The sequence below is a fragment of the Centrocercus urophasianus genome, unplaced genomic scaffold, assembly GCF_019232065.1.
Source record: "Centrocercus urophasianus isolate 14NV4802_14NV808 unplaced genomic scaffold, USGS_Curo_1.0 seq_11, whole genome shotgun sequence".
Taxonomy (NCBI): Eukaryota; Metazoa; Chordata; class Aves; order Galliformes; family Phasianidae; genus Centrocercus; species Centrocercus urophasianus.
The window spans coordinates 19,979,272-19,992,996 of NW_024884253.1; the positions used below are offsets into that span (position 1 = coordinate 19,979,272).

Here is a 13,725-nt window from a genome sequence, read left to right on the forward strand (position 1 = left end):
CGCAATTTAATACTAAGTGTTTATATAAGTATGTATACATATACATAAAAGAAATTGCAGAAACAGAAGATTAACTTGCTGAGAATGTTTTCTTACTTTGTGCATTAATATTTCCTACAATCCAATTTAAAAATGAAGAGTTCATCTAAGTAGCATACTCATTAGGTGATAGAAGTGCGTATCAGTATTTTCTGAACTACCAGTACACATCAAAGTGTTTTACAAGAATTCACAACTTAAATTTTGTGGTGGTGTGTCAAAAACATTAAACTATGGAATCTTAGGACTTCTTAGCAAATGTCTTTTTGTAGAGCAAATGTATGCCAGTAACTCAAATGGAATGTGATGTGGATGTGGTTATGCAAGCAAAAAAGCTTTCTGTGTGGAAGTGAGAGTAAGCTACAGAATGGGTATGGTTAGCTTTTTCTCCCATCAAATCCAATTACTGCATGATTTTTAGGGAAAAAAATCTACTTACTACTGGGAAAATAAATAAAGAAGGACTAACACATTAATACAAATCAATAATAGTTTTTCACAGGCAATACTGACCTGCTATACTAGTCACAATTAAAACTTGCTGTATGTGATTTCAAAACTAAAGCCATGCCTGAATTTGTTTTAACATTGCTTTCAATTCCAAATAAATAAGAATGTCAGCCTTCAGGTTTGCAAGAACTTTCCTGGTAAACACAGGAAGAATTCTGCTTGCTTGTCTACCTTACCTTTTAAAAATACACTGACTGTTCCTTAGTTTTTTAAGTAATATAAAACAAAAAGCCACATCTTTTAATTTTTCCGTACAGAAAACATATTTGATGTACTACATTGGATTTGTGTTCCTAATGTTCTCAAACTCCACACATGGAACTGAAAATATCATGCCATCACACAACTGAAGTAAAACATTTTACTACCTAAGAAAAACCATAATATTTCTTGGTATGGGTATATGACTGTCTTGCCATTTAGAAGTTACTCTAAGTTATCTGAGCCCAGAGACCTTCTATTTAAGTAATCTTTCCAAGAACTACAATCCAGTTATAAAAATATAACAGGTTTTGTACTTTCAGGCACCTTAGGTAGATGTGTGTCAGATTTAAATTCCTACATTTAGCCTACTTAGCATCTGTTTAATTTCATTCATCTTCCCAAATAAATCATCAGTAATACATTCCAAGGCAAGCATGAATAAACGATAATCATTCAGTTCATTGAGCAGAAATAGCAATGTACTAATTCAAATGCTTCATATAATCCATTGATTTTTCAGCAACTAGATTTCTCTGACATTTGCCAAAGTTTTTTTTGCATTCCAACTCAATTTAGCAGGAATCTAGTACAGCATTCTAGTTATAATACTTATATATCATATCCATCTTGCAAAATGTCCCAAACAACCTACTTCACTTTGTGGCTGTGTGGCTCATGTTTGGGCAATATCCAGTGTGGGCATCAACATGCCCCCAGCTGAGCAGCGTCCCACAGGCACTGCCACATCTACTCAGCAACCCATATTACCTGCCTGCACAGGCACACTGCACACATACTATGAATTTAAACACACATATTAAACGTTGTGCCACTACCCACTCATTAGGGCTACACTGCAAGTCTGGAAATCACTAAATCACTTTTCACTGAACTAACAGAGAACCCCTGAATTGCTGAAAATGGGAGAAGTGGTAGATGAAGAAAATCAGGCAAATCCTTTTTTTTTTTTCTTTTTTTCTTTTTTTTTTTTTTAATTAATATTCTTTCTTTATTATCTTGCTTGTTTGTGGCCACATCATACAAAATGTAAACCATGTATTCTGCTATCTTACTCTGTTTTTGAGGCCTCTGTGGTTAAGGAGATTTATAAATAACTTCCATTTGAGACTTAAGAACAGAAAACTTGGATTTTCACAGACATACCATATAAATAGAAGTTTTGCTCTTTTCCCATGCTTCACTTTTGGCAATGTCTCAGCAACCATTAGCTAATAAACTGAACTCAAGATCAATGTTTTAAATCATTTTACAGCTGTGATTACAAACTGCTTTCATTTAATACATAGGGTTGGTTTCTAAATATTCTCGAGGGAGTCACTGCTAAGATTATGCTAGACATGAAAAGCATAAATTCCAACTCATCACCTGAATAGCATGATCTTAAGATATAACCTCTTTCAATCTCTGAAGACTACATACATGTGCTTGCATCCACGTTCTCAGGTTTCTGATTCCTTAAAGCATCTGTAGCTACAGCTTTGATTATTAAGACATATGGGGCTTACAAGGATTGTTGTCCCTCTTACCTAAAAAGCTATTAAAGCATAGGTATCTAGACATGTAATCAGCGTGCTTTTTATGCTTCTTTTCAAAAAGACAAAGGAAACACAGAAAGTAGCTAAAAATTAAAAGAAAGGAAATCAAGTTAAAAATAGAAGGGATCAATAAAAGGGATCCATTAAAAAAAAAATCAGAACTCTATTTTCAGCTTAGTAAGTAATTCAATCACCATATTTCAGCATATCATGCATCTGTAAAGAAATGATCTACTGAAATTTCTCTCAGAAAGAGATCTCACCTTTATTCATTCTACCTTTTCTAATTATTTACACTGAGAGCTTCGTAACGAGAGAAACAATGCAACAGGTGTGCTAGTTTTATTGTCCCCCAAATCTTCCAGTCCAATTCCAACTGCGACAAAGAGACTGGAAAGCTTCTAACATCACCTGAAATGCCATGAGGGAATACGGAGGAACAAGTCTGCATGTGCTGCAGTACGATATGGCTCTTCTTCCTTTAACTAGGGGAAATTTGAATGTTCTTTTGAAGGGGACAGAGCATCCCTGTAAATTATTTCTTCAGTAGACAATACTTTTGCTCTTTGGCATTCATTTTATTTTTGAACTCCCCTTTTTTGCAGGTTAATCTCAAAAACTTCAGGTGCTTTACACCTGGCATTTTATCTCCAGAGTGTAACAAACAGATACACATTTGAAAACACCGGCTTGTCTTCAAACAAGCAACTATGTCATGCATGGCATGTTCTAAAAGCTAATAAAAGGTAATGTCCACCTTATTTCCAACCGCACACTATTTCCCGTTATCCAAGAAATGAGAAAAAGTCAATACTCTTACCGGCTGATTCCTACGGAGGTAGTAGTAGAAAAAGTATGTAAAAAAACTCAAAGGAAAATATATGGGTAACTTGATTTTATCAACTCTAATTTTCCATAACCTCTTTTTATAAACTTCACTTTGTCAGTCCTACCTCTAATAGAGTCTTTGACACTTATTTAGATGAGTTAAAGAGCAAACTTCAATATAATAAATGAAAGCACCTTATATGTTATTAGAATGCTTACGTAACTCCAAAACACATGCAAGTCCCTGCTTCTTCGAGTCAAAGAACAATTCTGGTAACTGAACTTTTCAAAGCTTTGCCACAATTAGGTTTTGTTCAGACAAAAAGGGATGCTGAATGCATCATTCTTTCAAACTACGTCAGACACTAAACAAAACAATTCAGATTTCCTGATGAGTTTCCTTCGTGGGTTACGTACGTCACCGCAAATAAAGGTTTTACAAAGGACATTTTAAATCCCATTTCTTCATATCAAACCTAAAAATCCCATGAGTTTCTCTTGTGAGCTACAGCTTTGTACAACAGGAAATGTTTGGACACAACACAGATCACTTATGACATTGGTATAGCAGAACTATAGATGGTACAAATAGTAAAATAAAGAATATACTTAATATAGTTGTTCTGTTACAAACAAAAACAAAGGATATTCGTTAAAGAATGGTAAAATAAAAACACTGATGCTAAAAAATAAAAATATGTATAAATGAAATCAATTAAATTTCAAGAGTTTTCTATCATTCTACCAATAACATAGCAACTCTTGTAATATTCAGCAAACACATTTCCTGGTTTTAGTACTTTTTAGTCTACCACTAATGGACAAGACCATAACCTCATTTTCAGCAGACAACATCTTGAAGTACTTCATGATTATCTGGGAATAAACATCAATGCAAAAGAAAAGAGAATTTGTTCATTATATTTCAGAAGGATTATCAAAAGTCTCAGCTGGATAGTCACTTTTGTTGGATGATGTCCTATTTTACAACTTGCAGACAGTACTGTATGATTAAATAGCTTACAAAATCCCAGAATGCCATATCATCTTGATTAGCAATAACAAAATGTAACTTTAGCACTCCCAATGTGCCAAGGAAAATTCCTGAATTGAATAATTTCTTGCACACTGGAAACAGAAGTGGCAACAAATATGTTTTCTGTGGGACAGTAATTTTGAAAACTGTGAATTTTACTGTGTTTATGCACAAATCTTAGTTCTGCTGAGACTTGCACACATGCCAGGTTGGAAACAATGCGAACAGTTTGACTGAAAATAAAGATTAATGTGAACGCATAAAGTCTGACAAAATTATGGACAGAAGTACTAAATATAAAGCCATATAGCTCTCTTCTATTGAAAGTTCACATCCTTTATCTTGTCTTAGTAAATAACAATTAGTATCACGACCCCAGACATGGTATCTAAAGTAAAAATGAGATACATATTACGTGTGTATCACAAAATCCCAAGTTTGACAATTTTTTATTAAGGAAGTTGTAATTTTCTGGGACAAAATTTCTTTAAATCTTAAAGTTGTTCCACAGTACTCCCACAGTTGATCCTGCCGAATCGTGCACGCAATTTATTGAGTGTATCTTGAAGAGCTACTGGATAGTTTCAATCAAGATGTGATCGTACCTGTTATCGTTTTTGTTTTGACAGGACTGCTGGCATACTCAGAAGCTTGATTCGATTGCTGCCTTGCCAAAGGCGCGCTTCCAACTGATGCTTCATCCTCTTTTTTCCTAGTTACTGACACTCCAAGTGGAACAGCTCCTACAGACTGCTGGAAAAAAGAAATGCCTTGAGAACCACTCAAAACCAAAAACCATTAATCACAAATCATGACATTATCACGAGAAACATGTCTTAAACGGTGTACTCTGATACTTACAGAAGACAACCTGAGATAATGATTGTAGAAAATATCCTATGAAAACAAATATTTAGTTTCACTGAACAGCTGAAACATTACATTCAGGCTTGCACTTGCAATTCGTTATTTTAGTGCTACTCTTCTGAAGACAAACAGAAAAGAATTTATTAACCTTAAATGCCATGTTGAAGGATTAAAGAAAAATCGTTATTTAGTAGAAACTGAATTTAGCCGGATATGAAAAGCCTTAAAGTTTTGCAAATAAATGTATTGGCCCTCATTAATTCACCTTCTAATGAAATGACACGCAATTTAAAAGAAAAAGAAACATGTAGCCTGACTAATAATTACCAATATTGAATTTTGTTTTGTTTCTTAAGTGAATCAATAACATTACGAACTGCTCAAAACATGAATCTGATGAACAAAATTGAAGGCACTCAAATCTAGGTTAAAAGACCACATTGTTTTTTAAAGATGAAAAGACAACGAAGTATCATAACCCATATTAAGTAAAACCAATACTTCTGAACTGGAGGTCCACGAATTAATACAACCTACTATGCATGCTGTCAATATTTTTCCTCATGAGATTTTTTTTTTTAAATTAATATGAACAAGAGAAGCAAAAATCAGTTAAAAACTGAATTTTCCAATTTGCACACAGTTGGCTGTTAGCATTTTGCTGCTAGGTAAATTGTAAGCACATCCAAGTTGAGAGTTGCAGTGCTTCTACTGTTCGTTTTGCAGAGTGTTATCATTTAAAGATGGCAAAAGTTTTTTTTCTAAAGATCAGACATTAGGATTACATGCATCTTAATCAATTTTTGTGTAATTTAATTTTGTTGGTATTGGAGTGAAAATGTAATCCATATAGCTGGGTAATGAGAAACCTCACACGTTGCATTAGGAATCTCTGTGGGAAACAAATTCGTGTGAGGCGGGCAATGTGCTTGTAAATTTTCTCCAATGGAAAACAGATCACTGAATCAAGCAGTGTGCAACACGTGCACGCATACAAAACCCCAAAACAAACAGAAAAATCATTTAATTGAAGGAGAATGTCTTCCAAACGCCTTTACCAGTTTCCACTATAAAAGTAAATTAAAATAAGACAGACAATCAACTATTTAATCCTATTCCAGCAAAAACAATCAACTTACATATACATTGGTATGCAAAGTTAATAAGAAAATACTAATGCCAATGACAAACAGAACTCTCATCCCTCCTCCTCCCTCTGAATGTATCATCAGCTTTGTCACCAAAAGCACTAAAAAGCCATTCCAGAAGACAGTAACATAGCACTTTGGCTTTTGTTGTTGTTATGGCTAGAGGACACCAATGTGCTTTGAAAAGACGAGTTTTACACCACAGAAATACTTCCCACATGTCTGTGCATCTGTAGAGAGTGAAAGAGAGAGTCTCAAGTTTTATACACTTTGGTCAGACATATTACATCACTTATTTTCAAAATTCAGCACTTTATCTGATACAGTCTTGCAAATGGTAAAGCCACTTGCAGCTCAGCCAAGACAGTCACCACTGAGCCATGCTTTGCCATTTCTGGATGTAATATCTTAAGATTCCTGACTTGCCAAAGTGAAGCAAGAGCTCTGAAGAACAAATGCAGATAATAGAAGACAGTACAAAAGACAATAGGATGGAAAATGTTGTCTGAAGAAGCAGTATCTGTTTCTGAACAACTGAAGAAATGGATCACCAACACACAATAATAAGTTACACCACTAGTCATACAAGGAAAAACATCAAGGCTATCACAGCCAGGCAAAGCTGGAAAAAATTAAGACCTAATATTAAGTGTTTGAGTGCTGATCTGGACAATGAAACAGCTGTTTCATCTTTGCTCACTGAAATCAAGCCTGATGTTGCTGTTGATGATGCCCAGTACAATCTTGTCAGATTTTTGGCAGAAGACTTCTGGTTAAAAGAATGAAGAAGATGAAAGATCAGCACTGAACTAGATGGAAAAAGATCATCAAGATCTGGGTTTTTGCCACAGACTGATGAGGAAATTGTGGCTTGGGAAATAGCAGATGACAAGAGCACCACAGCTGTATGAGAAGATGAATCTAATGAGAAAGGAGGCATTGCAGTCAAGTGTTTTCATAAGCATTTCGTCACAACAATCCAAAAAGCTGGCAATAAAGTAGCTTGAGTAAAGGTGCATCTATTTGGGATGTAAGCATTATGATTATTAATTGGTAGTGTATATAGAAGATAAAGAACACAATAAAGTTATGGAACTACAGAAATATTTATTTGAAGATGTTTTACACTGCGGAATACTGTAGATAGAGCAAGACTCAAGATAATAAAAAAGATGCTTTTTACTTTTTACAAGAAAAAAAAAAAATCAATTTCCACACGAGCTGTCAGCAAATGAATAACTATCAGCTCTGTCACAAATAACTAATTGATAACTTTTCCAATTTATATCCCCCAAAATACTAACATTCCAAATTATGCAAGTTTAAGCTTCTGTTTAAATAGAAATCTATTTTCATATATTATGTAAGATGATTGTTTGCACTTAAAAAGTAAATTCAATTTCATGACCTATACAGGCACTGATTTAGGGTTACTGCTTTAAACCATTTTGTTTTCAGATTTAAAATCAAAATCATATTCCAGTATCAGTGTGATTGTCTAAGTGATGGTTAAAAAAACTAAAGGAGGTTTTTTTTCCAAATTTAAAATTTGTTAACACAAATAATCTAACAAATTACACACAATGTTATGTATGTATATTCAAAATAAATGCTATACAACCATACAAAAGGATCAGACACATTTTATATTTTACTCTATCAATGTGCAGTCAGTATGGCTGTGCAATAGATAAAGATCTTCTAAAATTAGAGAAAGGCACAGAAAAGAGCGCAAAAATAATGTGACAAAAATACCAAGGCCCAATTGCTTCCTGGTTTAGGTGGTGATATGCCAAATAAAGCTAAAATATTCTGTCAAAAGGGCTATTGGAAATTTGCCCCAGGTAGAATTAATATATATATATATATATATTTACTTTGGCTTTTCTGTCATTAAATATTTTCTTTCTGAATTATAATTTCATGAATGTAAGGTTATGAAGAGCACGAAGGGTAGATCAGGGAACATGGGAGTGTTTTCTAAAGGAAACCCAGCAAACCGAGCATCCCTTTGAGGGATGTCCACAGAGTCACATCCCTGGTAACAAATCACAGGCAAAAGAACATTCAAAGATAGGAGCTAAAACATCGTAAGAATGCCAAAAATGAAGCATGAGTCCATGAAATGTTGGGCTCAATTCAGAAGCCTTACCCCCAAACACAATTTGCCACCTGTGAAACCAAACCCAGCTATCACAGTAGGGGCTGCCGTGGCCACACAGAGTGATCTGGATAAGCGAAATTGCTTCCAAGCAGAAAATAAAATCAATGAAGTAATCTGTCTAAAGATGCCTTTTGCAATATTGCAAAACACTGCGTCTTAAAGAGCCAAACACCTCTGATAATGAATGACAATGAATGAATGCCACAATAGAAGGGTGAGTATCAGTGTCCAAACTTAACCAGGTTCTTTCCCTGCTGTGGCACAATTGGCTGAGACAGATTACACCTGAGGAGTTCCTTGTTCTGTGTGTCTTCTGACCAAGTCATGATGATGAAACTAGGCAAGCATCCCAGAGAGACCTCTGGTGTGTCAACTGCACCTGTCAGCTTGGTGTGATCTACAAACCTGCTAAGGTACACTCAGTCCCACTGTCTATGTTACTGACAAAGATGTTGAAGAGCACTGGGTCCCAAGATGGACCCCTGGGGGACACTCCATATGACCAGCCTCCACCTGGACACAGAGCTGTTCACAACAACTCCTCTAGCTACAGTCATCCAAACAGTTCTTTATTCACCCAACAGTCCAGTCATCAAATCCACATCTCTCCAATTTAGAAATAATGATATGAGGCAAGACTGCGTCAAAAGCCCTTCTTTGGACCACTGATGCCATCATTCCATCATTGAATGCCAAGAGATTGAACAGGCATGATCTGCCCTTGGTGAGTCTACGCTGGCTTCACTGATAAAATGATTAATTTTAGTGAAGTGATTAACAAAAGAGAAATAGGGGCAAACAGTGGAGGCTTTACAGTAGTGTGCATTTGGGAAAAACATGATTACATTTATATTTTCACTGCAATGAGTATCATATAACCGACACGAAAGTGTAATTAATGCTTTCTTTGCCAAGGAAAACAAACTAAATATTTATCAGCATAAAGCTAAGTTAGGGATTTAGAAGAGTGTAAATATATAATAGGAATGCCACTGTTTTACCAAAATAAAGAATGCCTAATTTAAAGAAAATAATAGTCAGAATTAAATATTGTGTCACTAGAAGGAAAGACTCAAAACACAGCTCTGTTTTGTTTTTGAATAGAAAGGCAATGATAACACGCAGCAAGCAACATATGTACAAGTTACTCGATACAACTGCATCTTCACTGAAATCTGTAAAAATTAACCTTTCATAAATCATGAAGATCATCTCTATTCAACAGTGCTTTCAAACTGAAGTAACATGAAGGTTTTAGCTAAACATATTATTGAGTAAGAACTGCTAAAAAGCAGTAAGCAAGCATGTGGTGCACATCCTACACAAACACATTTACTGCTGCTACACATAAGCTCAACTTTACCAAAACAATCTATGCAGACAAAAATATTATTAAAAAAAAAAAAACAACAAAAACAACCAATTTTGGCTGACACATACAAGAACATTTCGAAGAAAAATCACCTTCTGAAATTTCTGTGCCAATTTAAACCCTGTTTAAAATGTAGCATAGGTTCAGCAATCACCAAGCAGGGTATGGAAGACAGCTTTTGAATTTACTACTCCAGCTTCATGGATTATTACCAGTTACTGAAAAAAAAAAATGGTGGTAACAAAAACATATTTCAGAAAAGACTAACAAATTCAGGGAACCAGAAATGTGATTATTTTTAACACTCAAATAATGTAAAATATGTGTTTTTTATACAGAACATATGGGTGAACTGCAGTGCAATCTGGAATATACTAATTTTCCTTTGAGCAGTCATGCAGACTGTATAAAAAGCAGAATAATTGCCTTTTTATCAGATTTCTTCTTAATGCATTACTTCTGACAATGTGGATCTTAAGAGCACATTACTGAGTGTATTTCCAAAGCCAGTGGCTTTTCTGGTTAAAGTTGATGTGAATCATGCAGTAAAAAGATCAGAGGCTTTGGCTTTTTTTGAAAATTTACCAATGTGTCCTTACCAATGTGTCCAATATAATATTCTTTAGAAGTCCTGACATCTTTAAATCTTTCTAAGTCCTTCCATATCACACAAACTGTGAAGTACAATATAATACACCGGATTATCAGTATATTAAGTTTATCAATAAATAACTTTCTACGGAACGTTCTTTACTTGTTCTTCAGGTTTTGAACTTAAGGAGAGCGAAATCAAAAAAGGCTATTTTTAAAATTTGTTACAATATTAATTACTAAAAATTTTAAAACTTTGGAAGTTGAGAATCAATTCACTAAGCATTAGAACAGTTGCATAAAGGACTGCTATCACGACAGTAAGACAAATCCATTCTGAAAGTTGTGCTTAATGTGTTTTTGGTGGGGTTTTTTTGTTTGTTTTTCTCTCAAGTACTTCTAGCTAACAAGTCCAAAAATCAGAGTTCTGAAAATCAATTTTGAACAGTGCTTTAGTACAGTTTCAGTACTTTAATCTATGAACTTTATTTCTTGCTCTGTACCAAAATTCAAATTGTTACTTCAGTATTATGAGAAATACATTAAAATAATGTAACTAAATCAATTCCAATAATTGCTGCCACTTTCATCTATATTGTGTATAACCCCTGTCCCAGGGTTCTTATATTTTAGCATATCAGCCTGAAAAGTCTTCTAGGGTTGATGACCACACACTGTACAAACAGTATACTGCTCCAAACAGGAGAGGTAATCTATCAATAGTGTCTTTTTCTAGACAAAGCAGCAAGTAATGCTTGCTACATTGAGTATCTGAAAGACCATCAGCAGATGATGAGGTGAAAAGACTTCTCTTTACTTCATCCTATCTCTGTTACCAATTTGGTTTTGTTTTTTTTTTTCCTCTGTCTCAAAATGATTTTCTTGATTGTACATCAATCAGTGTAAAACAGTTTTGAAAAATGCATATAAATATTATGCAATCTTACTAATATTAAATTCCTTTGTTGAATCAAGTCAAGAAGAGAAAAGGAGTAGGAAGCTGAAAGTCCTATAGTACGCTAAAATATTTTCTTGTTCATTAGAATATACATTGATACCATGTTAAAAAACCTATGAGCAAAAAAGGCTGAACTATGGAAAGTATTCTTCAGCTCAGCCTTTACTAGCAAGAGCAACTTTCAGGAATCTCAGTTCCCAGGGAGAAACATTGGTGCAAGAAAGATGTACCATCCTTGGTGAAAGATGATCAAGTCACAGAATACTTAATCATACTGGACACACGCAAGTCCACAGGCCCTGACGGGATGCACCCAGCTGTACTGAGGAAGGTGGCAGAAGTCATTACAAGGCCATTCACAATATTCTTTGAACGATTATGGTGACTGGGAGAGCCACTCAAGGACTGGAAAAAAGCAAATGTCACTCATATATTCAAGAAGGGCATGAAGAAAGGACCAAGGGATCAACCAGGCCAGCCAGTCTCAACTTCATACCTTGGAAGGCGATGAACAGGCAATCCAGGCACTTGACAAGAAAGTAATGAGGAGTAGTCAGCACTGATTCTCCTAAGGGAAATTATGTTTAACTAACTTGATAAGCTGCAATGAAATTACCAGACTGATGGACAAAGTGCGAGAAGTGGACAAAACTAAGGCTTTTGTCAACACTTCTCATCAGCTCCTCACAAAGAAGCTGATAAAGTATGGGCTGGATGAATAGACAGTGAGGCGGACTGAAAACTGAATGACCAGGACCAGAAATTGGTGCGTGGTGGCACAAAATCTAGTTGGAGACCAGTAACTACTGACATAACCCCAAGGTCAATACTGGGTCCAATCCTATTCAATACCTTTGTTAATGTTTGGGATGATGGGTCAGAGTATAACCACAGCAAGCTTGGAAGGAGTGGATGATTCACCCAAGGGTCATACTGAGGTCCACAGAGGAACCTTGACAGGCTGGAGAAATGGGCTGACAGGAACCTCAGTAAGTTCAACAAGGAGAAGTGCAGAGTCCTGCACCTGGGGAGGAACAGCTACAGGCACCAGCCCATGCTGGGGACAGCCAGCTGGAAAGCAGATCTGAGGAAAAGGACTTAGGGTCCTGGTGGACACCAAGATTTGTATTAGTGAGCAATGTGATCCTGCCACTAATAAGCCTAATGATATTCTTGGCTGCATTTGGCAAAGCATCATCAGCAGGTCAAGAGAGGAGATTTTTCCACTCCACTAAGCATTGGTGATGCTGCAGCTGGAGAACTGTCTCTAGTTCTGGGCTTCCCAGTACTAGAGAAATCTAGACACACCAGAGAGAGTCCAGAGGAGGGCAAGGTTTAAGGACGTGGAACATTAGTCCTGTGAGGAGGGGCTGAGAGAGCTGGCAGTGCTCAGCTGGAAGACAAGGGGATTCAAGGGAAATCTTAACATTGCAGATAAGTATCTGAAGGGAGAATGAAGCCAGGCTCTTTTCATTGGTTCCCAGCATCACAACTCGCAGTGGGAACAGAGTGGAACACAGGAGTTTTCCTTTGAATGTAAGGACGTACTTCCACTTTTTTTTTTCTTTTTTTTTTTTAATTGGAAGGGTGACGAAGAATTGGAATAGGCTCTGCATTACAACAGGATCTTTTTATCAAGCAAGATTTTGCACAGTTTCAAACAACTTGCACAGCTTACTGTGTTAAGTTGTTAAGACTTCACAGACTTCACACATTGGAATTTGCCTCAAGTTCAGTTAAAGGAGATGTTAATTCTATTCTTGATTAAAATAAACTTAAGAGGCATCGGCTTTGCTGTATCATCTTCTAAAGAAAACATGCTGCATGTTATACTAGGCAATGTACAAATAGAGAGCTGAATATATTTCCATAAACTGCTTAGGCAGATATTACATTACTGACTTACAGAAAAAAATACAAAAACCTAAGCTTGTGACAAATATTGAGCACATCAAAAGCAGGGAACAACTGTTTTGTGCTTGCTTTTTTTTTTTAAACATACAAACATTTCATTTCTTGAGTCTTAAAAGAAGCATTATTATTTGAGAATAAAAATCCAGTTATGCTCCTCTGCATTGCATTATGTTAACCATTTTCAATATTCTCAATAAGATGTGATAATGCACAAGTCTGTAATACAGAAGAGAAGAGACTTAGTTTACACAAGGCTTTAACTGCAGTAAAGAAACACATGGTATTGTTCTTATACTACTAGTCACCATGGGAGAAATTCAAAAGCGTTTCATTCAAGCTCTAAGAAAGAGTCTCACAGATTTTTACACTGCAATGTTCTCATTGTTTTTGTTCCTAAAGAGGGACAATGGAAAACTTATAGATGCATTCGAAATTCAGAATGAATATATAAAAATAAGTTACATTTACATCCTTTTACCCTAGAGCATTGACCATATAGTCACAACAGTAACCACACGGATTACTATTCAAATGCGTA

At 35.6% G+C, this 13,725-nt stretch overlaps 1 protein-coding gene across 6 annotated transcripts in view; it reads right to left on the minus strand.

The window, feature by feature from the left end:
* The window catches only part of VPS13B (vacuolar protein sorting 13 homolog B), a 417,159-nt gene that overhangs the window by 214,460 nt on the left and 188,974 nt on the right, over positions 1–13,725 (minus strand). For 5 of the 6 annotated variants that reach the window (XM_042834797.1, XM_042834830.1, XM_042834815.1 and 2 more), the window contains exon 21: positions 4,779–4,926. In XM_042834797.1, coding sequence (XP_042690731.1) covers positions 4,779–4,926 — 148 coding nt within the window. The remainder of the gene's footprint in view (positions 1–4,778; positions 4,927–13,725) is intronic. The other variant, XM_042834804.1, reaches the window with a different exon arrangement.